We start from the raw sequence: 24553 nt of genomic DNA on the forward strand, positions 1-24553 counted from the left end.
TGGGAGAGCGCAGTAGATAAACAGAAAGCCTATATTGAGAGGTTCATGAGATGGGGAGCTTCATGGACATGAACGATGACGCCGAGGTGGTGGTGGTGGTGGGGCGATGTTCAACGCGTCTCGTTACTTTACGCGTTGGGCACCCATGAGACATCCCTGTCAAGGCACAACCCCAACCCTAATGTAACCATTGCATATTCTTGTCGCTTCACCAGTATCAGTCAGTTATGCTACAACATCGGTTTCATTGCTTCACATACGTCATTTTCCATGATAGTGTACATGCGTTCGCAGACGCCAACATGCTTCATGCCCGCGCGTCTTTTAAACAGCCTCGCTATCGTATGCAAGCTCCAATCAGAAATAAATGATGCTTTCTCCCATTAATGAAAGCTCTCCTACCCACCCATCCTGGCCACTTATCTGAAGGCCAGCTTGACATCAGCCCTAGGCCATTCAAATGGCACATCGCCTCCGTACACATCCGTGGTGACTTGGCCGATTCTGGTTTCCACATTGAGATAAAACTTCTCACATTCAGATGTCACCTTTGCCACTAGAGCACGACTGAGCGCAGGGTCATCGGCGTCGCCAAAGTGTTTCTCAACACGCTTGCGCAGGGCTTCTACTCCCTTGCGGACCTCCTTGGAATCAAAGTTGCCAAGAATCTTGTTGAATATGGCCTTGTCATTGGAAGGTTGTTGCGCAATGGCCGTAGGTGATTTGCCCGACTGTATTTGTGCCTCGATGTTCTCAAGGTAGTCCAGCAGCTTGCCGAGGGGCCTGCGCATGACAGCGTTGAGGTACATGTCCATGTGCTCATGATACTCGGTGTTAGCTTGGTCTTTCCACTCCTCTAGCACTTCAAGGCCCCGCGTATCCGTCTCCTCAAGGAAATGATTCATATTTTCGATGAGCAAGATGTGGAAGTTGAGTGCTTCCTTGTCCTCGGGATCAGCCGGCCCGGTAGACACGCCCACAACAGCTGGCCGCTCTCGAGCAATGACCATGAGCGAGTCAAACATGGACTTGAGGATGCGATCATACTCTCGGTCGATCATACGGCGGAGCGCCAAGTTCGCATCGAGCCCGCTCATCATATTTTCCACCGCCGACATGAATGCTGGGAAGACGCGGAAGAAGGAAATGACTCCTTTTCGCTTGTTGATTTTGACCTTTGTTTCCTCAATGGCCTTGATCTGCTCATCCACAAACTTGCTGAAGCGACCTTCCAGAAGACTGTGCAGCTTTTGCAATAATGTGTTCAGGTAATCCTGGTTAGATTGGCTAATTTCAGACAACTTCCTTTCTAGCGTTGCGAGAACACCGACTCCTTGTCTATAGGAATGATTAGTATGAGAGTCGATCCGTATTTGACACGACGACTTACAATGGATCTTGTCCAACCACCCATTCCATGAGTCGCTGCAATTCAGACTCAAGGAAGGCAAATATCACCTCCATAGAACGAGTCACTCTTCGTGCCAAGTCACGATCTGGCTCCATGGGACGGTGGCGCTTCAAATCCCCCCCGCGTCGGTCTCGAGGAGCGTTCACAGCCACAGCATCAGTGAAATCCGCCTGCTCCAGAGTAGTCGCATGGAAGAAGTCGATAATGAAGTTCTGTTCCATCTCAACCAACGGCAGAAGGTCATCCAATACGCCGGAGAATACTTCATACGGAAAGCTTCTGCTGTCGGTTGTAGGCGATTTCTCTGGATTGGCTCGGTTACTGCTGTCTGCAAGCGGCGACCGAAGAGCTCTGGCCAAGGTCTGACTGCGCTTCACCGTCATCTTTCTGGCGGCGGTTGCGACGCCATCTTGTTGTTTCTCAACCTGCGATGAGAACAGCAGTTCGGCCTCTTCTCCTGTTGTCTTTCTTGCATTCTTACGCCATATACTAATGACATTTTGGAATTGGCCCTTGTACAGCGGGTGGCTCTTGTCCTGATAGATCTGAATGAGGTGATTCCAATTGCTCAAGTCAACGTCTCGAGCATACAGCATCAGGGGACTGTACTGCCACAGCAAATCTCGGCCGGCATCGTAGTGGGACGAGTCCACCTTTTTGGAGAGAGCACCCTCTAGCGCACGTTTTGAACCGGCGCATGCCTCATCAAACTGGCGAGACATGAACTCAATAAGTCGTTGCATAAAGAATGCGCTCTGCTGAAGGTACATCTGTTTCTTTTCTTGCACAATTCTCATATTATCGTAGTCAGAATTGAAGACCGGGGGTTGGTTGGCGCTAGACTGGGTCCTTGGTGTTGGCTCAATGCCTCCTAATGAAGGATCAATTTTGATCATGGCCTTGAAGAGTGTCACAAGGGCTGCCTCGACATCCTCTAGGCCGCGCGGGTTGTCCAAAGGAGCGAGCCGCAGAGCCTCCAGGTCTCCTGCTGTAATAGCACAAGTTTCTAATAGCGATTCCAATTCTTTTTTCAAAAGCTTTTGATTTGCTGTTTGCACTTGAAGACCTTGACCTTGAGCTTCGATATAGGCGATGTCATCTGACAGTGTCTAGTAGCATGTGTTAGCTAAGAAGCTTACCGTCAAATATTTGGTGTCCCCGGTTCATCTTACCGAAAGTTCAACAGAGTAAAGAGTTAGAAGATTATCCAGCTCTTCACACTCTCCCATGGCTAGATCGATGCCACGTTTGATAGCTTCCACTCGATCGTCTTCCTCTTGAAATCTGGCGAGCCAACCACCAGCTTGAGCTCTGTTGATCTCTCTTTCCATGTCTGTCTTTATCTCCTCTGCCGAATGAGAGCGCATTCCCTGTCCGGGAACCCAGCCAAAATAATCCAGCCACTTACCGAACTCCTCACTCCGATCATCGAGAAGGCTCGGGTCCACGCCGAGACCTTGCAGGTCTTTCGCATCATTCCCTGTCACGATAGACCTTCTTGGTGCTTCTTTGGGCGCTTCCTCTTTCTTGGCTTTGTCTGGCTCAACAGTCGTTGCTTGACTGGCATTTGGGATAGTAACGGTTACCTCTGGAACCGCTGTGGAAGCCCGAGTTGAAGCCGGTGAGCCGCCAGCAGCAGGCTTCGGGCTTTCAGCCGACGTTTCCACAGGGGCGGAAACCGGTTTAGAGATGTCAGGGGTGACCGGGCGAGGTGGCGCAGGTACGACGCCAGTGATGCCGTCAGGTCCGTCAGGTTTAAGCTGCGCTTGACGTAAACGCTCTCCGGCACCACCTGGACGAGGACGAAAAGCCGAGGCAGCCGATGCAGCTTTCCACAGCGCTCCAGCAATGTCACCCTTCGACTTCTTCTGTCTGATCATGGGCCCTAACCCTGGTCGTGTCTCTTCCTCAGGCTCAGGCGGCGGCTCCAAAACAGGTGCGGTATCGTTAGAAGTCGGAACTGATAATGAGGTGGTGGAGTTGTTGGTTGGCTCTGTTGTTGTTTCAGGATTACTGCTCTCCGATCTTGGCTTGTCCAACGGCGGGATTGTTAGAGGTGGCATGGCTCGGTCTGCTGGTACGGGAGGCGGTTGGCTAGTATCGGTCCTAGGTGATATTCTATCACTGCTTCTGGGTGGTGGGACAACAGGTTCCTTTCTCACTGTTGGACTGTTCAGCGGCGGAGGAACAAGATCGCGGTCTTGAGGTCGAGTGGGATCCATTGGCGGGCGTCGTCTTTCAGGCGGTGGCTTCCCCTCTGCTTGAGGCGGTCCTTGAGGAGGAGGTGTGGGAAGCGATTCTTGAGGAGCTTCAGGAGGTTCTCGGGAATCCCCAAAGCGCCCAAATGCTCCGGGACCATTCATACCATTTCGAGAGCGAGGCGGTTGACTTGACGTATCTTCGCTTCTCGCGGTAGTGAACGAGTTGGCCACAGAATCCTGACTCTTGTTTGCTTGGTTTGTCCATCTTGGACCCGGACGATCCCCCGGACGATCCCTTGACATTGCCGATTCGAAGCTACCTGCGGGTGAATTGCTGCCGTTCAACGGCGGTCGCATAGCCACAGGGCTCTTCTGGAACCGAGCGGGATCAGGCGCACTCGAAGTCGGTGGCACCAGCGGCGGAGCTGAGGGGCCGGGCGGAATACTTGGCGCTGGAGAACCCGAAATTGCGCTCTGTTGACTAGGAGTTTGCTCAAGCGGAGGAGGCCGTGATGCAGATGCAGCAGGCCGTCTTCCAGCCCCCAACACTTGGTCGAGCTCTTTCTGATCAAAACCAGCCAGCTCGGGGGTCTTGCCACCAGTATACTTTCCGTAAATTTTGATTAGGCTGGCAATGAAGAACTTCTTTTCTTTGTCGGTCTGTGCCTCCCAGTAGTACGGCTTGCCAAGAGTCACCAAAAAGCCAGTTTCGCCTCCCCATTCTCGATTGTTTGGCTTCACCTGGGGCCCAGTGAAGGACCCAATATGGGTCAGGTCATCAAGGTTCCATGTCTTGCCGATTGAGAAGGTCCCGTTGGCATTTTCTTTTGACTTGTGCATGCGAACCCGGCCCGACTTGCGTACTGCCACAATGATGACTCTGGCTTTCTCGACTTCGGGGGTACGAGCCTGCGGTGGCGGAGGGGTTGACGGATGGGAGGAATATTCGAGGGTGCGGATGTGCGTGATGTAGGTCTCGAGAACTGGTGTATCCCTGGGGTCAGTTTACCATTATTCGATATTGGCAAATCAAGCCCCGAAGCTTTTTGGCTGTGAATTCTATAGGCAGGGCTCAGGTGTGCAAGCAGCTCAGTCATGGCATAGCAGAGCCCACACTCCAAACTCCTTCACGCCAGCGGCTGCAAGGACAGCATCGGGCCAAATACTTACGAGAGCCATCAGCGTCCTTTTTGCTAAAACAGCTTTCGATTATCCGGCGCTTTTCATCCTCGAATCGCTCCGCCCTCGAGGCGGCAGTAGCGCCAGGGCCGGCTCCATTTGCGCGGTCCATCTGTAAGCGCGTCGTCGAGCGGGATCATGAAGGGGAGTCGGCAACGGGGACAGGAGGTGAGAGCATGGTCGTCGATCTGACGGAGACGCAGACGGGGGCTTGGTGACGGAGATTAGCAGAACTATGACAGAGAGTCTGCCTGTGCTTGCGCGCCGCGGCGTCGAGATGACACGACGGTTTAGACTACGACAGACAGGTGTGTTCGGCAGATTCGGTACGGAAGACGCCCAAGTCGTCGCGGAGGTTGAGGTTGGGATTGAGGTAGAAGTTGAGGTAGGACAAGTATCAGGAGGGCTGGCTGTCTGGGGCTGGAACTTGGTCAACTGCCCAGGTGGTGAGGTGGGCGGGACAGGGAGGGTGCAGCTCCAGCCAGTTGTCGCATGTGGTTGGTCCATCCACGCCCAGCCGCCCAGCATTTGGCACTCTAGAAATACTCGGTACTGCACCCCCAGTGCCGTCATCTTACGACCCCTTTCGTCAAGCTCCAGAAAAGCAAAGCCACGGGGCAGCCAGTCTGTCTGGCATCGTTGGTTGATCCGCGGGGAGGGGCCATCATTTCAACAGCCATCCATCCCAACGGCCATCATCACATCAGCCCTTGGACGCGTTACTTGACAGCAGAAGCGGTGATTTACATTGCCAAACCCCCGACTTGTGGGAAACTATGCGTGCAGTACCATCAGCAACGTCACCGGCTTCAACTTCAAACGCCTCTGTATCAGGTGGGATGATCCAACCGTGCCAACCCCGTCAAACCAGTCGTGCGCCGACGATCTCCTCCATCTTGTCCAAATATATTTCTTCGACCGTTCTGCCCTTGAATCCCGTCGTTATCTCAGCCATACATATGCTGTGTGGATTGCCTCCTCGTTGGCATCCGCAGCTGCCTCGAACAGAAAATTGACTGAATCATCGTCACTCATCTGAATAGCTCTCGGCAACGGCTTATACTGGTCCACGACCGGTCCGCTCTGTCCCTGTATTGAAACTCCTGGAACGAAATCTTGTTTGCGGTTTTAAAAGGCGAAGGAAAATGTCCCCAGATGAATTGTTCCCGTAGCCGCCAACCTTGCCTAGCCCGACTGTTGCTTGTGTTGCAAGCCTCTGAAGCTGGATAGGGACCAGAGGCGCATGTGTTGCTACAATAATGATGATGCCACCGTCTTGGCGAGGTTCCTTGGATCCCTCACCACCATCTGGAGACGCGATTTCCCGTTCCCTTAGGATCCGACCAAGTGGTGTACCACCGACGTGAAATTCGTCAGGATCATGGGCGACGTGAGGAGTCCAGTCTCACTGATCCAATGCGTGCCTGTCATCTCTCCGCAGCCATTGAAGCGGAACACACCGGCAAAGCTTGCCTACTCGTGCCAGTTCTTCCGAGGCCGGATTGTTGTAACCAGTGCTGGCTTTCTGATCATCTATGTGAATAGACTCAGTGTGAACAAGAGCCCCTGGCACGTCTGTGATGGAGTCGAGCGTCCCTGGCGGCCATTTCCCTAGTGAAAGTTGAGGAAAAACTAGGGTCTGATTCATGCTCGTGCAGACGACGACATGCTGGACCTGTCTGTCTGTTAGATGTTCTCTGTCCAAGTTGGATCAAGGATGGGTAAGAATAGACAAAAAAATCCCTTACTGAATTGGCACCTCAAACGCCGGGGATCAGGTGGTTAGTTAAATACATGCGGTGACCGCCTCGTATTCGAAAGCGAATGAATTGCATGATGCTTCCTGAACCTGTCAAGTGTCATGGCGGTCGTTGACTCATCTGACAGGTAGACCGTTGGATTGTTGTGGTGTCTGATTCTAAACTAGCCCTAACTACCGTGTAACTTGGTGCATACAGCATGTCAATTGTTACCACTTCACGGGGTACTCCGTACATAACTTATGTGATGATGGCATCCATAACCCCACGCAAGACACTGCAAATTATTGACCCCGGTTTTTCTGTTTCAACAGGGTGAAACTCAGTGGAAAAAAAAGCTTCCCCCGCAACTGGGTCGCGTGTAACTCACCAACTCACCACCCTTTAGTCGATCAATTCCCGAGGCTCAACCACTCCGCACCGGTGGATTCCCTCCACACCCATCATCTCCATCTCACAACACCTCGGCTATATACACCTGCTAATACTTCCCCAACTCAAGATACTAGGGGCACCATTTACACACCAATTCCAATGCGAAAATCACCATGGTCGCACCCGTCCGTGTGATTCCAAACGTAAGCCATCCCCCCCCCCCCCCCCCCCCCCCCCCCAACGCAAACAACGTGAACATGACTTACAAACATGTACATGGAATAGGCCGCGAAGCGGGCGACGAGCCTCCTTCGTACGATTCAATATACACACCCGCCTTCATGTCCTTGCCACTCAAACCCAGGTTATCACAAAGCCCCTCCTTCTATTGTGTCCCGTGCGAGAGAGGCAGGGCGTCGGCAATATGCTACCCCTACATCCGTCAACCGAGGGTTGAAGGAATATGCCTTTGAAATGGCGGCCTCATCCATCCGCTTTGGCCCGGGCGTAACGCAGGAAGTCGGCATGGATTTCAAAAACATGGGTGCGAAGAAGGTGTGTGTTGTTACGGATTCTACCGTGGACAGGTTGGACGCCATGAGGCAGGTGAGGGAGGGGTTGACAAGAGAGGGCATCAGCTTTGAGGTCTTCTCCAACGTGCGAATTGAGCCAAAAGACAGCTCGTAAGTCGGTAGTCTCACTGGATGTGTGATGTTGAGATGCATAATGCGAGGCTGACTCGGTGTATAGAATCAAGGAAGCTATCGAATGGGTTCGTCCGTACCAGCCAGACGCCTTCCTGGCTGTCGGCGGCGGGTCGGTCATGGATACGGCCAAGTTAATGAACCTGTACTTGAATTATCCCGACGCTGACTTTTTGGACTTTGTCAATGCTCCCCTCGGAAAGGGCCGACCTATCGACAAACCCCTCTGCCCGCTTATTGCTGTTCCTACCACTGCAGGAACAGGAAGCGAGACCACCGGCACAGCCATCTTTGATCTTGTATCCAAGCGAGCCAAGACTGGTGTCGCTCACAGAAACTTGAAGCCTACGCTGGGAATATGTGACCCCATCAATACACGAACCATGCCTGCTGCTGTCAAGGCCAGCTCCGGACTGGATGTGCTCTGCCACTCTTTGGAGTCTTGGACGGCCATCCCTTACAATGAGCGCACTCCCCGTCCACCAAACCCAATTATGAGACCGGCTTACCAGGGTGCCAATCCCATATCGGATGTCTTTTCCCTCCATGCTCTTCGCCGCACGGTCAAGTACCTGCCTCGAGCTGTCAAGGATCCCGATGACTTCGAGGCGCAGAGCGAGATGCTCCTTGCGGCCACTCTTGCTGGTGTCGGCTTTGGAAATGCGGGCGTTCACCTGTGTCACGGTATGTCCACCTGACCCCATTGTCACGCTGCAATTGCAAAGTAGTGGGAGCTTTGGACTGATATTTTTACCTAGGCATGTCTTATCCCATCTCTGGACAGAACCCTGGATATAAACACGCCGGCTACGACGTGCCCGCACCCCTAATTCCCCACGGCGTCTCCGTCGCTGTTTCTGCTCCAGCGGTCTTCCGATTTACTGCTGCTTCAAATCCCCAGAGACATCTCGAGGCTGCTGAGGCTTTTGGCGTTGACACATCCAACGTGAAGCTGGAAAGTGCTGGTGAGGTGTTGGCAGAGGCATTGACCAAGTTCCTCGCAGAGCTGGGCGACCAGCCCGCAGGTCTCAAAGAGCTTGGCTTTGGCAGCCAGCACGTCGACGCTCTTGTCGAAGGCACCATTCCGCAGGCTCGTGTACTCATGTTGGCTCCCGGGTTAGATAAGGAATTGCAAACTGAGAAGGAACAGCTCCGCAAACTCTTCGAAGACGCCATGAGTCACTAAGCCTTCGCGCAATATGTAATCTAGCATATTGATGGTACAAATTGATGTGGTAAATATCGCATGTCGAGGCTTGCTCGTTGCATCACTTAAACTTGTCCGGGTTGCTGGGAATCATCTTCTTCAAAACAGCAATTTGCTTAACCAGTCCAAGTTTCCGCATGTCCGTGACACCGCGGTTATCCAATCGGCGTAGCCCGTCCGAGTAAACCACGGTGTAATCAGGTAGATGCTCACCCGGAGGGATAACCGACTTATGGGAGATTGTGCAATGTCTTCCGATCTTGGCGCCGCTGCCAATCTTGCACCCGACTTGCAATGTCGTCCCCTCACCAATTTCGGTATCGCCTGCCTCAATGATCGTTCCAACCTCAACGACGACGTAGTCTCCTAGTACAACGCCTCCTGGCTTGGCGGTACCTATATCGGTAGGACGCGCTCCAATGTAAACTCTTTCGTGGATGATACACCGTCGTCCTATGAGTATGCTGCCGAGATTGGATTCGAACCGTGACCGAGGATGGACTACGGTTTCCGACTGCATCGTAATAGAATGTGTGCCTTGTAGAATAGCATTGTCAGATATGGTGAGCGAGGACGAGAAATTAACCGGTGGCTTGGGACCACTGCGGTCAATAGCCGGGAGAATTGATTGTCTCTTGCTTGACATGGCAAGATATTAATGAAGTGAGCAACCTAGAATGTTTACGGTGCTATGTCTTCAGTAATGGTTGCCGTAAAATTCATGTCCTTGAGGGAGGGCCCAAAATCCCGCCTTTGGGATACGGGCAAATTGTACGGCGTTTCGAGACGTGCCGCTGCTGTAACTGCCCCACTTTTCTGTATTACTAAGAAATACCTCTTTGGTAACAAAACTAGCCGTGTTAAAGGTCAAAAGCTGATAGGTGTAAAGTACCTTTTATAACAAGTACTTTTATTTCCATATAATTTTTGAATAAAATTAAGTATCTTTTTATATAAGGGTATTAATTGGTTTAAAACCCAGTCTGATACAAGAGTGGCACCTTATCATCCCCTAAAAGCAGCGAAGACTACAATTATGTAGCTGTAGGGAATCGGGATAAGCAACCAATTGAAAGCTTAAGTTTACATGGTACCTTAATCCCTTAACATTTTATATAATAATATAAGTACCCATAAAAATCTAGGTTACAAAACGCTACATCATAAACGCTATAATCTTCACTATTATTAATGTCACTTGACGTCACCAGCTGCTACCCGGGGCCCTGTGGATACTGTGACCTAGTTGTAGTCTTCAGGGGATTCAAAGGGATAGAGCTCCCCGATTTGGAGAACTTCTTTGCCACTCAATATTAGCTCGCATCGGTTGGAGACGGGGACAATGTGGGGCCTTCTATGACCAAGCGCTGTGATGTAGAGTACTTTGCATCTCTTTTCATTCTGGAGCTATAACATGTAGCGGCTAACAATGCGGGTAGTATAGCCCACATTTAGCATTGGCCAACCAGATTGTCCGCAATTCTGACGCTGACATTGTACAAATCTCGCCGCCAAGTACGGCACAGCATCTTTACGACACATCCACGATCTCATCACCAAGCCCAACCCGCCGCCCATCCGGACAACGACATAATGCTGTCCTCGAGAGCGGCGCCAAGCAAGGCCGTGAGTCTCTCGCGGAACGCCGTGAGGGGCCTCGCCACAGTGCAGGATGGAACCCCCAAGCGGACGTACGGAGGTCTCAAGGACCAAGATCGTATTTTCCAGAATCTCTACGGCCGATTGCCGCCGAACCTCAAGAGCGCGAAAAAGATGGGCGACTGGCATAAGACGAAGGAAATTATACTCAAGGGTCACGATTGGATCATCAACGAGATAAAGGCATCTGGTCTACGCGGCCGCGGTGGTGCCGGCTTCCCGTCTGGTCTCAAATGGGTACGTTTCTCTTATCCGTTTCGTCTCAGGGACACCATAAGACGCCTGAATTCTAACCCAATTGCTTCTTTCATTTTTCAAAATATAGTCTTTCATGAACTTTAAGGATTGGGACAAGGACAACAAGCCTCGATACCTTGTTGTCAACGCTGATGAGGGTGAACCCGGAACTTGCAAGGATCGCGAAATCATGCGAAAGGACCCCCACAAGCTTGTCGAAGGCTGCCTTGTCGCCGGCCGAGCCATGAACGCGACCGCTGCCTACATTTATATTCGAGGTGAATTCGTGTACGAAGCTGCCGTCTTGCAGAACGCCATCAATGAGGCCTACAAAGACGGATTGATTGGAAAGAATGCCTGTGGCTCTGGCTACGACTTTGACGTATTCATCCACCGTGGTGCCGGTGCCTATGTTTGCGGTGAGGAGACATCCTTGATTGAGTCTCTCGAGGGCAAGCCTGGCAAACCTCGCCTTAAGCCCCCGTTCCCTGCCGCCGTCGGTCTGTTCGGATGCCCATCAACTGTCGCCAACGTCGAGACTGTTGCCGTTGCCCCTACCATTTGTCGCCGTGGAGGAAGCTGGTTTGCTGGCTTCGGTCGCGAGCGTAACCAGGGCACCAAACTGTACTGTATCTCTGGCCATGTCAACAACCCTTGCACGGTTGAAGAAGAGATGTCCATTCCCCTGCGTGAACTCATCGACAAGCACTGCGGTGGTGTCCGTGGTGGCTGGGACAACCTCTTGGCCGTTATTCCTGGTGGCTCATCGACCCCCATTTTGCCCAAGAACATTTGCGATGACCAGCTCATGGACTTTGATGCTCTCAAGGATAGCCAGTCTGGTCTTGGAACTGCTGCTGTCATCGTCATGGACAAGAGCACCGACGTTGTCCGTGCCATTTCCCGCCTTAGTCACTTCTACCGACACGAGAGCTGCGGTCAGTGCACTCCCTGCCGTGAGGGCAGTAAGTGGACTGAGCAGATCATGTCTCGTTTCGAGCGTGGTCAGGGACGGGAGCGGGAAATCGATATGCTTCAGGAGTTGACGAAGCAGGTTGAGGGCCATACCATCTGCGGTAAGCACGAACAATATCATTCCAAGCCACTTCAAAAGACAATGGCGAGACTGACTTGAAATAATGCATAGCTTTGGGTGAGGCTTTCGCCTGGCCAATCCAGGGTCTTATCCGCCACTTCCGACCCGAGCTGGAGGCTAGAATGCAGAAGTTTGCTCAGGAGAACGGCGGTGCAGCTCTGGCTGGTGGATGGGAGGCCAACACGAGGTCACAAGGCAAGCTTGTTTCCCCCGGTCAGTAATTATAAAAGAGTACTTTGCCCATCTAGATTAGACGAAGCGGATAGCTGTAGATGGAGGGAGAGAGTTGGACGCTTCAGAGCGCCGCAAGATTTTTTTTTTTGGCTGGGAGCCGCATACCTACATCCGGCATGCGCTGCAAACTTGCAGATATGGCTGGAGTTGTATTTACTATGTTCTAAATGCTACTGTATCGTTGATGTTTATCATATTATGTCTCGTCTTGTTGAACGATGGTTGGATGATGGATAATTCACTCCGATACCCCGACAGCATCAGACAATCGGACGTCGCGCTTCTAGGTTTAACTCCCGATTGCCGTGCGGCTATTTGTCGTTTCACGTTCTGAAGCTGCGGCATCGTTACGAGTTTACGTGGCCGATTTTTTCCAATGCCAAACAGGAAAAGGCTTCCGTTTCCTCCATGCGGTGGCGGCCTGTGACGGATTATCCCGAAGACCGGAAGGGAGGATGATGTCTCTACTGTGTGTTGGACGGGACAATTTTGTGCCAAGAATAAAATACATTATCTTTGACGTCAAGGTTTCGCCTTTGGGGTTCTAGGGGTTTTTGGCCGACGGTGACTACCTACTTGACATATGTATATACATGTCCACCTACTCCCAAACTGATCACGTTGAATCGGCTTTGTGCAAGAACCCCCCATCCTTGAAGACACTCGGGAATGTCACCACTCGTACGCCATGGCAAACGTATCAAAAATAACACTCCAACTACCAAACGGAAAAATTACCGTCTTGCAAAATGACAACATCCTCATAGCACGTGGCATTCCCTACTCGCAAGCCGAGCGTTTCCAACCGCCTCAACCGATGCCAAATGGGTCCTCAACCAAGGACTTCACCCAGAGCTGTCCTATATGCCCTCAATTAAAATCCCGTCTGGACGCACTCAACGGCCCCATTGCTCAAGGCCGAGCCATGTCAGAGGACTGTTTTCGCGCCGGCGTCGAAAGCGTCGCTATCTGTGCCGGTAATGGTATTCATCCACGGAGGAGGGTATTCCTCCGGCGCAGGCCTCGCGGCGAAAGGTGCTGTGGCGGTGAATACCACGAATCGCCTAGGGATCTTGGGCTACCAACCCATCGAGGGAAAAGCGCCCGCCAACCTGGGGCTGATGGATCAGATTGCCGCTTTGAAATGGGTTCAGGGGAGTATCGGATCCTTCGGAGGCGACCCGAAGAGAGTCTGTGTATTTGGGGAGTCAGCCGGCGCGGATTCTACATATTGTCTGATGGGGGTGAATGGGACAGAGGGGTTGTTCCAAAGGGCCATTATGCAGAGCGCGCCCTTGGCGCGAATATGGGACCGGCAGGAGATTCTGGATGCTTTGGAGAGACTGGCTTCAGAACTGGTGCCCGAGGATCCCGACGATGCCTATGGGGAGGAATTGCTGACGATCCAAGACAAGCTGGCGATGAAGGGGTTGTCGTTTGCTACGGCTGGCTTGCCGTTCGGCCCGCTGATGGACCGCGATCCGCTGCCAGATACAGAGACATTTGACAGGCGGCTACTTGGGTTTGCAACGTTGCTGTTCCTGAGATGGTTGAGGCGCCAGAATTCCTCCAACCTATGATCAAGGATCTTTTTGCGAAAGAATCCAGAGAGGCGGAAGGGCACAATCAGAAAGCTTAGACGAGAGAATCGACGGCGGAGCATAGATTGCAGCCAGTTGCTTTCCCAGCCGGAAAACGAGGTTCATGGGAGTTCTTGGAAATGTGATACCCCTTTCGCCTCATTTTCCCAGGAAACTCCTCTGGTTAGGGTTAGGGTTGTATCCAGGGCTTCGCAAAAGCTCTTGAGACGGTATCAAGTAGCCTGGCATCCTGCTTTGGAATTAGTAGCGCTGATATTTATCAATGGCTGGGTTTCCGCAGCATCCGGATGCTCCAGAGTCCCAAGCCTTATTAATTGTTGAAATGAAATATTTGACCCCGGCATCGCATTGGCCAGACCAGGCCTGACCATTCAAATGTCGGTGCTCAAAACGTGCCGATGACGCTGCGCTGCTGCTTCAATGTTAGTTAGCTCCACATGGCTCAGGGGTCATTACATGGGGGCGCTGGGGGTTACGGTATAACACCAGACACTAAATACCGTGGCGTGGCCACGCCTGTTTTTTTTGGTGTTTTATTAATGCCGGTGTGATAGCATCCACTCAACTTTCAAGTATGACAACCTCACTTGGAAACGAGTCCATCAAGACGTAACCCCTTGCTCTATATTCCCATAGCAAGGTCGCCTTTTTTTAGTACTCTTTGCCACAGCTGAGCTCGTCCGAGCATCTGGAAGCATCGCAATGGCCGGATACTTTGAACAGTTTGTCGCCTTCGGGACCGACATTGGTATGATGACCTCTTTTCCCTCATCACCATCCACCGCCTTTCTCCATCCCATAGCCTCAACGCATATATATATATATATTGAGATGTACAATGAAAGACTCATGTGAATGGCTTCCAATCGGAGCTTTCCTTTACATTGCTCCGGACACATCTTACTCTTACTCCCAACGTCCAAACCACTTCACACCATCCAAGTAGAGGGAACTAACATGTCGCAGTCGGTCTCGAGCGCATCATGCGCTTCATCCAGTCCGTCTTTTCCATTCTCACGGACTACCCAGCCCTGATACCCATGCTTCTCTCCCACCAACCTTCCGCCGTCCACAAGACCAGTGCACTGGCAATGGGCCAACTCTCCGACCATCTGAACATGACCCGCCGCGCCATCCGTCTGTTCTGGTGCCTCGGCAGCTTCCAATCCAGCTGGAACGCCTACATGGCTCCCGAGAAGAGCATAGAGGCCTGGCTCGCCATCCTGGCAGACAGCCTCTTCGGACTCTTCGGCTTGATGGAGTCTGTCACGCTGCCCGATCTGTTGCACGTCAAGGGCCTGTCCGTCTTCGGTCTCGACGAAGCCGTTAGAATGGATTACCAGTCCAAGGGTGTGTGGCTTGCGGCGCTGGCCTGCTCCGCATCATGTACTGGCGTCAAAATCTTCAGGACCTATGCTCGTCGCGCTGTGCCTGAGACGGGGAGCGGCTTTGGCGCCCCCGAGGATGAGAAGAAGCAGGCACCGGGCGAGGGCGACGAGAAAAAGGCCCAGGCGGCAGCTGAGAAACGCAGGCAAGAGAGGGAGGCGGCGTCCAAAGAGGCGAGCCGGAAGATTGGTGGGCTGACCAGGAAGCTGCTCGCTGATTTGCTTGATATTGCGATTCCGGCCTGGGCTACTGGTTTGGTGGATATTGATGTGGGCATGGTATGGGTAGCCATGTTTTTCAGCACCATTTTTACGGGATACGCTGTGTGGGAGAGGTGCGGTCAGGCGATTGACAATCGACGTGCTTAAGAGGTATGCGAATAGCGTATGTATTATTACCACCAGACCATACGGACAAAGGTAGCTAGTGCGCTGTGAATGGCGCATATATATTAATTATAGACCGGATAGACAGAATGAAGATTGCATTTCTCAATCATACGAGAATGGGTTTTGTTTTCTCCCTCTACTTCGCGTGTCTAGACAAACGTATCTATAGACTGTCAACCATATCCCTCATTTTCCTGTACAATGAAATCGTTGTCATGATTCATCCACTTCATGCCGCCGTACATATCCTGATGGTGCCCTCCCTCACGATGGACTATCTTTGTCCGGTAACCACGAACCTCCCCGTCTCGACGGTCAGCTTCCATCCATCCTGCAGCAAGGCTGCCGCAACAGCCTGTCGCATCTGTGAAACGCCACTGGCACTGTGACGGCCTAGGCCAGTAATCACGGTAAACCCGCCTTCTTCTCTCAGCTTTCTTGCTCTCATTTCTCCCAACCCACCCCACCACTCTTGAACCCTTTGTCGCGCGATTCTCACTCCATCCTGTACTAAAACACCATGTAGGTCGATGGAGGAACTCTTGCTTTTTTGGTCAACCAGGATATCGGCAGCTGTGGATGTGGCACCCTGGGCGTATCGGCCCTGTTCTCGAGCCCGGTCGGAGTAATAGCTGGCTGCCTGTCTAAAAAGCGGACTAGATGCGCCCCGGCGATGCATTTGCGCCGCAGACGCTGCGGCATCGCGGCGCGCCTGGTGAAATATGTTTGCTCGGCTCATGGCTTCTTCATAGTTCATGTTACTTATGGGCGATGGCTTTGCAACCAGTCCGACTGCCGGCATGGCGCCCGAACGAGGGGGAACTATCAAATCTCCGCCTTCGATGCCCTCCTGCGGGAGGGGCGTGAGGCGATACGAAAGATTTATCTTTTTGGCCTTGGGTTGCTTTGAAAAATACTTGTTGAGAAGAGCGGCGAGGTCGTCTGCGAACTGGGGAATAGAACCGGCAACATGGACAATGGTGGGCATGTACTTTTCAGGGACGTGCCGATAATTTTTGGCTAGGCGCTCGGCACTTTCTTTGCCGCTCTCGTCTTGGGTTTCGATGCCATGGGAAATATACTGGTTGAGGAGCTCGACGACAGTAGCGCCTTTGGAGCACTGGAATTTGTAGTAGATGGGGGATACTTGATCAGATCGAATGCCGAATCGCTCAGCTACGTACTCGATTTCATCCTGGCCTTGGACGGAATTAGAAAGATTCCCAATGCTGGATGAGATTTAGTCACACACTCACTTTGTGTTTCGCTGGCAATGCTAGGAGACGATGCACCATCACTTGACTGATCTGCATCTGATGCGACCTTTTTTTTGCCTCTTTTTTTCTTCCTGCCCTTACTCCTGTCATTTTCTAGTTCAAAAAATCCATCAACACCCTTTATCTGTTGACCGGTAGACTGCAAATACTGCACATTCAGGAGATCATCCAGCGCAGTCTGAAAGTCCCCATTGGCCTTTTTCAGCGCATACTGAATGTCAAATTGCTTCAGATCGGCAAACATGCTCTGCAACAGGAGGAGCTTATCCTCTTCGCTGTCTTGGTTGAATGTTGTCAACCGAGGCGTAAGACTCGGCGAATCCGGTACACATGATGAATTATCTGTGCTTGACTTGTCTGTAATGTGAGCCTGCGATGTCTGACGACTTGCGCTGGTTGTCGACGTTACTGTCGGCTCATCTTGAACAATTTGCGCCTCTTCTTCAGGTCCTTGGGGGATGCCGCTGGGGTTGAAGCCAGAGGCCTCCTCCGAAGGAACACTTTGCGCCAAGTCTTGTAGAGTAGCTTGCGCCTGTTTGTAAGCAGATGGACTCTCGAGGTTGTAGTCGCTTGCTATAGCCACAATGAGAGCTTCGTCGAGAAGCGTGTGGAATGAGTCCTGTGAATATTTGTTCAGGTACAGAAGACGCAGAAAATGAGCAGACGAAAAGACCCGGGGGGGGAGGCAGGGCAGAGATGAAACAACGACATGGGATCAATGAGAATATTGGAGACACATTGCCGTGATGATAGCCTTTACTTACCACCAAGTTTCGTAAAAGGTCAGGTTCGTTTTCACTGGCCATAACGTGGCTCTCATGTAATTCTTTTCACACAGAAGGTCGAAGGAGCTGGAGAGTGTAGCGAGTCCGAGGAGGAGGCATTATCCAAGACGAAAGACAAAATTGTGAAGATGTAGTTCTCGGAACTTAAGAAAGGGAAGGAAGAGCTGGTTTGCTCAAACAAGAGATTTGACAGACATTGTGGATGCGTGGATGAGAAGACACATGAAGCTTGATTTGGGAGCTGTGACAAACGTGTGGTCGAAATTGGGCCTAAACTAGCTACTCCGTTTGGAATCACGTGTGGAGAAGGACAAACGAGATACGGGAGCAGCCCTCGACTTGAATATACGGCGCAATTGTATACCGAGACAGTGATGTAAAAGACAGCTATGAAGAATACCTACCTGCTTAGTAGTTATACGCCGGGGTTTCCAGGCGGACGGTAATAGGTATGCGCCGCGGAGAATCCTGGTATGAAGATGATAGGATCATCAAGTATGACCTGTGATTAGGCCAACATAGTACCGGGCAAGCGGGCGACGTGGTGTGGACAGGCGTCAAGGAATGCCAGTCCTGAGCTGTTGGTTTCACAAAACAGTTTGTCAAGCCTCGTAAAACGGTCATAACAGATGATGACGGCTCCTGACCGGATGCATGCGTCATGAGAGACAAGGCAAGAAGGCAAGGTAGCAGAGGGCCGCACCTGCCGCAGAGGCCAGGAATCAAGTGGGTCCCGGAACTTCAAGAGCCCTGACGGGCGATACGACGTCAGGGACAGCTTCAAGGGCTCCCACCCCAGTTACCCCAACCGCCTCCATGCGTCAGCGGCAGCACTGGCGCACTGGCAGCTTTGACAAGCACAGTGCCTGGGTCGCACTTTCCCCGACACCCGCCAGCGCCTCACACGCCACCAAACTTGCTTCTTTACAACCCGGCATCCGTACTCAGACTTTAGCAAATATCAACTTATTCATCACATCTACGCACTTGCTCATCGTTTTTTTTTCTTGACGCACCTTACGACGACTAATAGTGATACCCGGCAAGCTCCCAGCCATTTGCCAGCCGCGTTTCTCCGCTGCGGCCGACAAGGCCCGCCCGGTGTCCCGAGATGCGTCACCAAGTTGCAACACTTCTGGGAGCGGCGCCAGCCATCATCGCTGCTCTAGCCCGCGCGAATACTTCTCCCTTTACACCCAAACACGAAGCTGGACGATGCGCTTTTCGAGGCCAGTGTGGCAAGCAAAGTTTCTTCGGCAAGGAGCTGCCCTGTGTCGATAATGATGTGGCCAAAGATCCCGATGCAGAACTGCGAAAGGAGCTTGTCGACCTTTGCGGGGCCGAATGGAACCAAGGACCAGTATGTTGCACGCTGGAACAGGTAAAACTTCACCCGATTGAGAAGTCCAGAAAGCCTGAAGGTGGCTGACTTTGTGCCAGGTTCAATCTCTCAAGTCCGAACTCGGCACCCCCAACACACTCATTGGATCATGTCCTGCCTGCAAACACAACTTCTTTAACATGTTTTGCAAATTCACATGCTCGCCTGATCAGTCCCTCTTTGTTAATGTTACCGATGCTGCCCCCAAGAACGGCAAGTTGCTCGTGACCGAGCTCGACCAACTTATATCCGAGGAGTATGGCACTGGCCTGTATGATAGTTGTAAGGAAGTCAAGTTTGGTGGCGCAAACAGCCGTGCCATGGACTTGATTGGAGGTGGCGCTAAAAATTATCACCAAATGCTCAAGTTCTTGGGCGACAAGAAACCGCTGGTCGGATCACCCTTTCAAATCAATTACCCCGAATCTTACGAGCAACCGAACATGGGCCCGTTGGATATGGCGCCAAAGAAGTGCAACGACGAGGATCCCGACTACAGGTGCGTCTGTGTCGACTGCCCTGCCGTATGTCCCGAGTTGCCGGCCGTGAGAAGATCCGCATCATGTCATGTAGGCATTCTGCCTTGTCTCTCCTTTGCCTCCATCTTCACCTATTCTGTGCTTCTCTTTACCTTTGCCGCCTCCGTATTTGGCCATGTTGCCTGGAGACGCTATGCGCAGCATCGAGTGGAAAGAACAAGACTATTGCACGAGTCCTCTCACAGCGATGATGAAGATGAAGGCGGGCCGGTTTTGACAGAAGCCATGCGAGATCGCCCTACGAAGCGGTATTGGATCAATGACAGGTGCGACGACTTGTTCTACCGGCTCGGCCACACTGCATCCCGCTTCCCTGGCCTCACCATCGGCACAAGTCTCTTGATTGTGGCAATCCTAAGCGCTGGATGGTTCAAATTTGACCTGGAAAAAGAGCCAGCAAGGCTTTGGGTCAGCCCATCCTCGCCAGCTGCACAGGAAAAGGCATACTTTGATTCCCATTTTGGGCCTTTCTACCGCGCCGAAAAGATCTTCCTGGTGAATGACACGCAGCCTGGCGGGCCGGGACCAGTGCTCAGCTATGAAACTCTCAGGTGGTGGGCAGAGGTTGAAAAGAGCATTGCGCAGCTAGAGAGCAAGACGTATGCAAAGTATCTCGACGATGTTTGTTTCAAGCCGATGAATGATGCCTGTGTCGTCCAGTCAGTTACTGGTTACTGGTTTGCCAAGGGTGGCGTGATTAACCCCAAGACTTGGAAAGATGATCTTCGCCAATGTGCCAAATCCCCTGTCGACTGCCGACCCGAATTTGGGCAGCCTATCGAACCTAGCATGGTATTTGGGGGTTACCAAGATGATGTCACCGAGGCACAGGCAATCACAGCTACTTGGGTCGTTCGAAATGCAGAGGAAGGCAGCTTTGCCCAACTGGCGGCCATTGACTGGGAAAATGCACTCCGAGATCGCTTGCTAGAGGCCCAAAAAGAAGCGCACGACAGGGGCTTGCGATTGTCCTTCAACACTGAAATCAGTCTAGAGGAAGAACTGAACAAATCAACGAATACTGACGCCAAGATTGTAGTAGTCAGCTACATTGTCATGTTTATATACGCTTGCATGGCGCTTGGCACACCCTTCAAGCATATATTTAGAAATCCGGCGCTCTTACTTGTTGAGTCAAAGGTAACACTCGGTTTGCTGGGCATCATCATCGTCCTCATGTCGATCGCGGCGTCGATCGGCTTCTTCTCCTGGGTCGGGCTAAAGGCAACATTGATCATCGTCGAGGTGATTCCATTCATCGTTTTAGCCGTCGGCGTGGACAACATCTTCCTCATCGTCCACGAGCTTGAAAGAGTCAATGTGAGCTGCCCCGATCAAATGGTGGAAGAACGCGTCGCGAGAGCACTTGGCCGTATGGGCCCATCCATTCTGTTTTCTGCCCTGACCGAAACCGTTGCATTCGCCCTCGGCGCCGCAGTAGGCATGCCTGCTGTGCGTAACTTTGCCGCCTACGCAGCTGGAGCAGTGCTCGTCAATGCCATCCTGCAAATGACCATGTTTGTGTCATTCTTGTCACTGAATCAAATGCGAGTGGAAGACCACCGATGTGAGTTGTGGCCGTGGTGGCAGATCAAGAAGGCTAGAATTCACTTGAACGGCAGCAACAGCTACGTTGGAGGCGGAAGAGTCTCCGAAATCGAAGAAGAAAGCTTTTTACAAGTCTTCATCAAGAATACATATGCGCCTAGTTTGTTGACAAAGAGGGTCAAAATAGGCGTCGTCACAGTTTTCCTTGGCCTATTCGCGGCCGCCCTAGCTCTGCTACCTACGATAGAGATTGGACTCGACCAGCGAGTAGCCATTCCCGATGGGTCATATTTGATCCCCTATTTCAATGACTTGTACGACTATATGGAAACCGGGCCACCTGTATACTTTGTCACGCGCAATGTCGACGCATCGCACAGGAAGGAGCAACAGGAGGTTTGTTCAAGATTTACTACCTGCCACGAGCTTTCGCTCACGAATACGTTGGAACTTGAGAGGCAACGGCCTAACGTATCATACATTTCATCCCCAACTGCCAGTTGGATGGACGACTTCTTCCTGTGGCTGAATCCTATTTATGAACGATGCTGCGTGGAGAACCACAAAACGTGTTTTGCAGGACGAAAACCTGCATGGAACACAACTCTCTACGGGATGCCGGAGAACGAGGAATTCATTCGTTACCTCCACAAGTTTCTCGCCGCCCCTGCGGACGACGATTGTCCGCTAGGAGGCCAGGCAGCCTACGGCGATGCTGTCGTTATTTCTGACGACGACAAGAGCGTTCGGGCCAGCCACTTCCGAACTGCGCATACACCGCTTCGCAGCCAGGCGGACTTTATCAATGCATACTCTTCGGCTCGTCGTATTGCATCTGATATCAGCAGGAGAACTGGGGCCGACGTCTTCCCGTACAGCGTGTTTTACATCTTCTTTGACCAGTATCTCTCCATTGTCCCACTCACTGCCGGTTTGTTATCTGCCCTGGTTGGCATTATTTTCGTCGTGGCCTCTGTGCTTCTGGGATCCGCCCTCACTTCGGCTGTCCTCACAGTCACCGTAATCATGAGTGTGGTTGACATCATGGGAGCCATGGCAGTATTTGAGGTTTCTCTGAACGCCGTATCCTTGGTCAATCTCATCATTTGCGTGGGAATATCGGTCGAGTTTTGTGCGCACATTGCACGTGCATTCATGTTCCCGTCGAGAACCGTCATGGAAAGTAACAACACAACTCTCCGTGGGCGCGACGCGAGATCCTGGACGGCACTCGTCAATGTAGGGGGGTCTGTCTTCTCTGGCATTACCGTCACAAAACTTCTAGGGGTCTGTGTCCTGGCATTTACTCGCTCCAAGATTTTTGAAATTTACTATTTCCGTGTGTGGTTGGCGCTGGTTGTCTTTGCAGCCCTGCATGCTCTGGTGTTCTTACCGGTTGCGCTCAGCGTGGCCGGCGGAAACGGCTACGTCGACCCTGAAAGTGAAGGCACTGCAGCTCAGGATTTGACTGACAGGAGATGGCGTGCTATCCGGGTTCACGATAATAGTGATTCCGAAGACGAGGATTATTAAGTGTGTTGGCATCATGGTTTGTGGCAGCCTATTTGTAAGACTCTAGCATACATTGTGCTGCTGCTGAAGGATGGCGTATTGGAAACGGGTGCTGGAGCAGGAGTTTCGTTTCGATTGGATTCGGTATACGAAGCATTTGAATACATACGAATAAGAATAATTTCTCTTCTTTGCAAGATTCGTTTTTATGCATACACGGTCCAAAACCTACCCTGGGTCTCTCAGATTTTGCTTTATGCATCTCTCTGTCTCTCCCTTTTTTCCCAAGAGCGTTCTTCTCTCATGACTGTCCCCCTTCATTATATCCCGTCAGTTAAAGGACAGGTAGAGTAGCCTTATACATCGGCCGGCTCGGAACCGAGAGGCGTGTTTGTAACGCTCCCAAAAGGGGTGTCAAATTTCAAATTTCTCTGATGAGCATACGCAGCTCAAGGATAGTCCAGCAGCAGATCCTCTTCTCCATGGTGCACCGGCTGGGGATCCAAGCTCAGGAACACTGGCGAGGGCGCTTGGGGCCTCCACCTCGATGCTCCCAGCCCAACATCACGCGGCTGACTCCCAGAAGAGGCCGGACCAGCAGCCGTGGCATACCGCCTCCTGGCCTCGGCCTTGCTCTTTTGTCTGCCGGCATGCGCACCTGCCGGGGTACCGGGAGCGTGCGACCCCTGCGCGGCCTTGACACGGTCCATGACGCCCATCATGAAACGCCCGCAGTCCTCGGAGTATTCCTGGCCATCTCGTCCTACAAACACGGGGTTGTACTCATTGTACGGGTTCTTGAGATCGCCGACTTGTGAAAAGGGCGTTTCTGCCTCGTTGATCCAGTCGATTCGGAACGGGGCCGTGGTGTGCATATCGTGCGTTGTGCTCACGATCCACGGAGGGTGTGGGATGCTATGGTCAGGGGCGGACGTCATTTTTGCCTACGACTTGCAGGTTAAATTCCCTGGCGCTTGGACAATCTCTCTCTATCTCTCTCTCTCTCTCTCTTTTTTTTTTTTTTTCCGATGTTGAGCTTGACAAGGGTGGACTCACGTATCCCTGGAATGCCTTGGACTTGTTAATCGAGAAGAAGAGCACAACGGACCTGCATTCTCGGAAAGCCTGTGTAAAGAGGGGACCGTTTTTGGCTTGTGTTATCCATAGGCCCTGGTGTAGTTAGCATTGCCTACCGTAGCCGTATTATTTCTGCGGTTGGACGATGGCGACTTACATCCCTCCGGGACATGTAAACGTTGGTAGTATTGGAGGATTTGACCAAAAAGTAGCGGGTGTCAGCTAGTTTAGAGTTTAGTACACGGGGAAAAAAGAAAAAAGGATGACTGCATCTATATTGAGAAACTTACTCTTTCCCGGTCCAAGTCTGCCGGATAGCTGCTCCGTTTCTCCCATCATAGGCACCATTGCATCTGGGCGGCTCCTCGCGTAGGCAGCTGGCTCACGTGGTGGACTCACGATTCCGTACGCCGCGTCTTCTCCAGAGTGTAGCTCTTTCCGCGTGAGGGTTGAGTTGGCGGACAGAGAAGGTTCAGACGCGGGCTGCCCCGATGGCTTGCTGCTCTGGATCATTTCGAGGACTTTGGCCTTTTCTGCCTCGAGGCGTTGCAGTTCTCTCACACCGCCGAGCACTCGCTTCCGGTGGGCGAGGTCGAAGAAAGACGTGTGGTCGAGCCACAGCCTCAGCTCCTCGTCGACCTTGACAAGTTCTTGTAGTGCCGTGTGCGGGTTTGTAGATGCTGTAGCTGTGAGGACGACTGGGTGGTGAACCGTTGCTGGAAGCTCTTGGGGTGCGGCGTCAGACTGTGTGCCGAGGCTGTTGTTGAGCGTGAGATTGGAAGGGTCCGGAACAGGCTCGTCGACGTCGTTTTGTTCTGTCATGTCGGTGACTGACGTTGTAAGCTGCGTCTGTAGGGAACCCGAGGACTTGCAAGAGCGTGAGGTATCAAGACTGGACAGGAAGTTCGAGGTAATCGGTAATTACAAGTGGCTAAGTAAGGTGAAGATTCGAGAAGCTTCTGCTCTATCTTATATAGGTACGACGTGCGCTTTTT

The 24553-nt window shown here is 52.1% G+C and overlaps 9 protein-coding genes across 11 annotated transcripts; 5 read left to right on the forward strand and 4 right to left on the reverse strand.

Moving 5' to 3' along the window:
• Nucleotides 1–229: 229 nt before the first annotated feature.
• On the reverse strand, nucleotides 230–5164 carry J3458_000357 (uncharacterized protein). Its single transcript, XM_066116093.1, has 5 exons — nucleotides 4783–5164; nucleotides 2820–4595; nucleotides 2584–2759; nucleotides 1391–2520; nucleotides 230–1338 (listed from the first exon to the last, which is right to left on the reverse strand). Exons 1-5 carry the CDS (start codon nucleotides 4901–4903, stop codon nucleotides 420–422), a joined length of 4122 nt encoding a protein of 1373 aa, XP_065977974.1. The 5' UTR covers nucleotides 4904–5164; the 3' UTR covers nucleotides 230–419.
• A 1935-nt stretch (nucleotides 5165–7099) lies between these two features.
• J3458_000358 (uncharacterized protein) lies at nucleotides 7100–8816 on the forward strand (the record flags this gene model as incomplete). Its single annotated transcript, XM_007811543.2, has 4 exons — nucleotides 7100–7129; nucleotides 7212–7609; nucleotides 7677–8314; nucleotides 8389–8816. 4 exons carry the CDS (start codon nucleotides 7100–7102, stop codon nucleotides 8814–8816), a joined length of 1494 nt encoding a protein of 497 aa, XP_007809734.2.
• An 82-nt stretch (nucleotides 8817–8898) lies between these two features.
• Nucleotides 8899–9483, reverse strand: J3458_000359 (uncharacterized protein; the record flags this gene model as incomplete). Its single annotated transcript, XM_007811544.1, has 1 exon — nucleotides 8899–9483. One exon carries the CDS (start codon nucleotides 9481–9483, stop codon nucleotides 8899–8901), a length of 585 nt encoding a protein of 194 aa, XP_007809735.1.
• Nucleotides 9484–10430: 947 nt separating this feature from the next.
• NDH51_1 (NADH dehydrogenase [ubiquinone] flavoprotein 1, mitochondrial) lies at nucleotides 10431–12050 on the forward strand (the record flags this gene model as incomplete). The annotated part of the gene is made up of 3 exons (XM_007811545.2): nucleotides 10431–10733; nucleotides 10822–11809; nucleotides 11881–12050. 3 exons carry the CDS (start codon nucleotides 10431–10433, stop codon nucleotides 12048–12050), a joined length of 1461 nt encoding a protein of 486 aa, XP_007809736.1.
• Nucleotides 12051–13043: 993 nt separating this feature from the next.
• J3458_000361 (uncharacterized protein) lies at nucleotides 13044–13643 on the forward strand (the record flags this gene model as incomplete). Its single annotated transcript, XM_007811546.2, has 1 exon — nucleotides 13044–13643. The coding sequence occupies one exon, from the start codon at nucleotides 13044–13046 to the stop codon at nucleotides 13641–13643; it is 600 nt and encodes a 199-aa protein (XP_007809737.2).
• A 566-nt stretch (nucleotides 13644–14209) lies between these two features.
• On the forward strand, nucleotides 14210–15941 carry J3458_000362 (uncharacterized protein). 2 transcript variants are annotated; one of them, XM_007811547.2, is made up of 2 exons: nucleotides 14210–14412; nucleotides 14631–15941. In XM_007811547.2, the coding sequence occupies exons 1-2, from the start codon at nucleotides 14367–14369 to the stop codon at nucleotides 15416–15418; spliced, it is 834 nt and encodes a 277-aa protein (XP_007809738.2). In that variant the 5' UTR covers nucleotides 14210–14366; the 3' UTR covers nucleotides 15419–15941. The 2 variants fall into 2 exon arrangements, with proteins under 2 accessions (XP_007809738.2, XP_065977975.1); XM_066116094.1 differs by having other exon boundaries at nucleotides 14210–15549.
• Nucleotides 15714–18148, reverse strand: J3458_000363 (uncharacterized protein; the record flags this gene model as incomplete). 2 transcript variants are annotated; one of them, XM_007811548.2, is made up of 3 exons in its annotated part: nucleotides 17481–18148; nucleotides 16696–17335; nucleotides 15714–16639 (listed from the first exon to the last, which is right to left on the reverse strand). In XM_007811548.2, exons 1-3 carry the CDS (start codon nucleotides 17520–17522, stop codon nucleotides 15714–15716), a joined length of 1608 nt encoding a protein of 535 aa, XP_007809739.2. In that variant the 5' UTR covers nucleotides 17523–18148. The 2 variants fall into 2 exon arrangements, with proteins under 2 accessions (XP_007809739.2, XP_065977976.1); XM_066116095.1 differs by having other exon boundaries at nucleotides 16696–18148.
• Nucleotides 18149–18344: 196 nt separating this feature from the next.
• Nucleotides 18345–23842, forward strand: NCR1_1 (niemann-Pick type C- protein 1). The gene is made up of 2 exons (XM_066116096.1): nucleotides 18345–18882; nucleotides 18942–23842. Exons 1-2 carry the CDS (start codon nucleotides 18613–18615, stop codon nucleotides 22500–22502), a joined length of 3831 nt encoding a protein of 1276 aa, XP_065977977.1. The 5' UTR covers nucleotides 18345–18612; the 3' UTR covers nucleotides 22503–23842.
• J3458_000365 (uncharacterized protein) lies at nucleotides 22931–24404 on the reverse strand (the record flags this gene model as incomplete). Its single annotated transcript, XM_007811550.2, has 4 exons — nucleotides 23849–24404; nucleotides 23716–23780; nucleotides 23538–23651; nucleotides 22931–23425 (listed from the first exon to the last, which is right to left on the reverse strand). The coding sequence occupies exons 1-4, from the start codon at nucleotides 24378–24380 to the stop codon at nucleotides 22931–22933; spliced, it is 1206 nt and encodes a 401-aa protein (XP_007809741.2). The 5' UTR covers nucleotides 24381–24404.
• Nucleotides 24405–24553: the final 149 nt, after the last annotated feature.

This window comes from Metarhizium acridum (assembly GCF_019434415.1).
Source record: "Metarhizium acridum strain ARSEF 324 chromosome Unknown scaffold_1, whole genome shotgun sequence".
NCBI classification, from domain to species: Eukaryota; Fungi; Ascomycota; class Sordariomycetes; order Hypocreales; family Clavicipitaceae; genus Metarhizium; species Metarhizium acridum.

Bases quoted from the DNA above. Each gene is read 5' to 3' on its own strand.
- J3458_000362 (XM_007811547.2), top strand. From the start codon at position 14,367: ATGGCCGGATACTTTGAACAGTTTGTCGCCTTCGGGACCGACATTG. The intron at 14,413-14,630 runs GTATGATGACCT...AACATGTCGCAG, and splicing joins CGCCTTCGGGACCGACATTG to TCGGTCTCGAGCGCATCATG.
- J3458_000357 (XM_066116093.1), bottom strand. From the start codon at position 4,903: ATGGACCGCGCAAATGGAGCCGGCCCTGGCGCTACTGCCGCCTCGAGG. The intron at 4,596-4,782 runs GTAAGTATTTGG...GGGATACACCAG, and splicing joins AAAGGACGCTGATGGCTCTC to TTCTCGAGACCTACATCACG. The intron at 2,521-2,583 runs GTAAGATGAACC...ACATGCTACTAG, and splicing joins TTTACTCTGTTGAACTTTCG to ACACTGTCAGATGACATCGC.
- NCR1_1 (XM_066116096.1), top strand. From the start codon at position 18,613: ATGCGTCACCAAGTTGCAACACTTCTGGGAGCGGCGCCAGCCATCATC. The intron at 18,883-18,941 runs GTAAAACTTCAC...ACTTTGTGCCAG, and splicing joins TATGTTGCACGCTGGAACAG to GTTCAATCTCTCAAGTCCGA.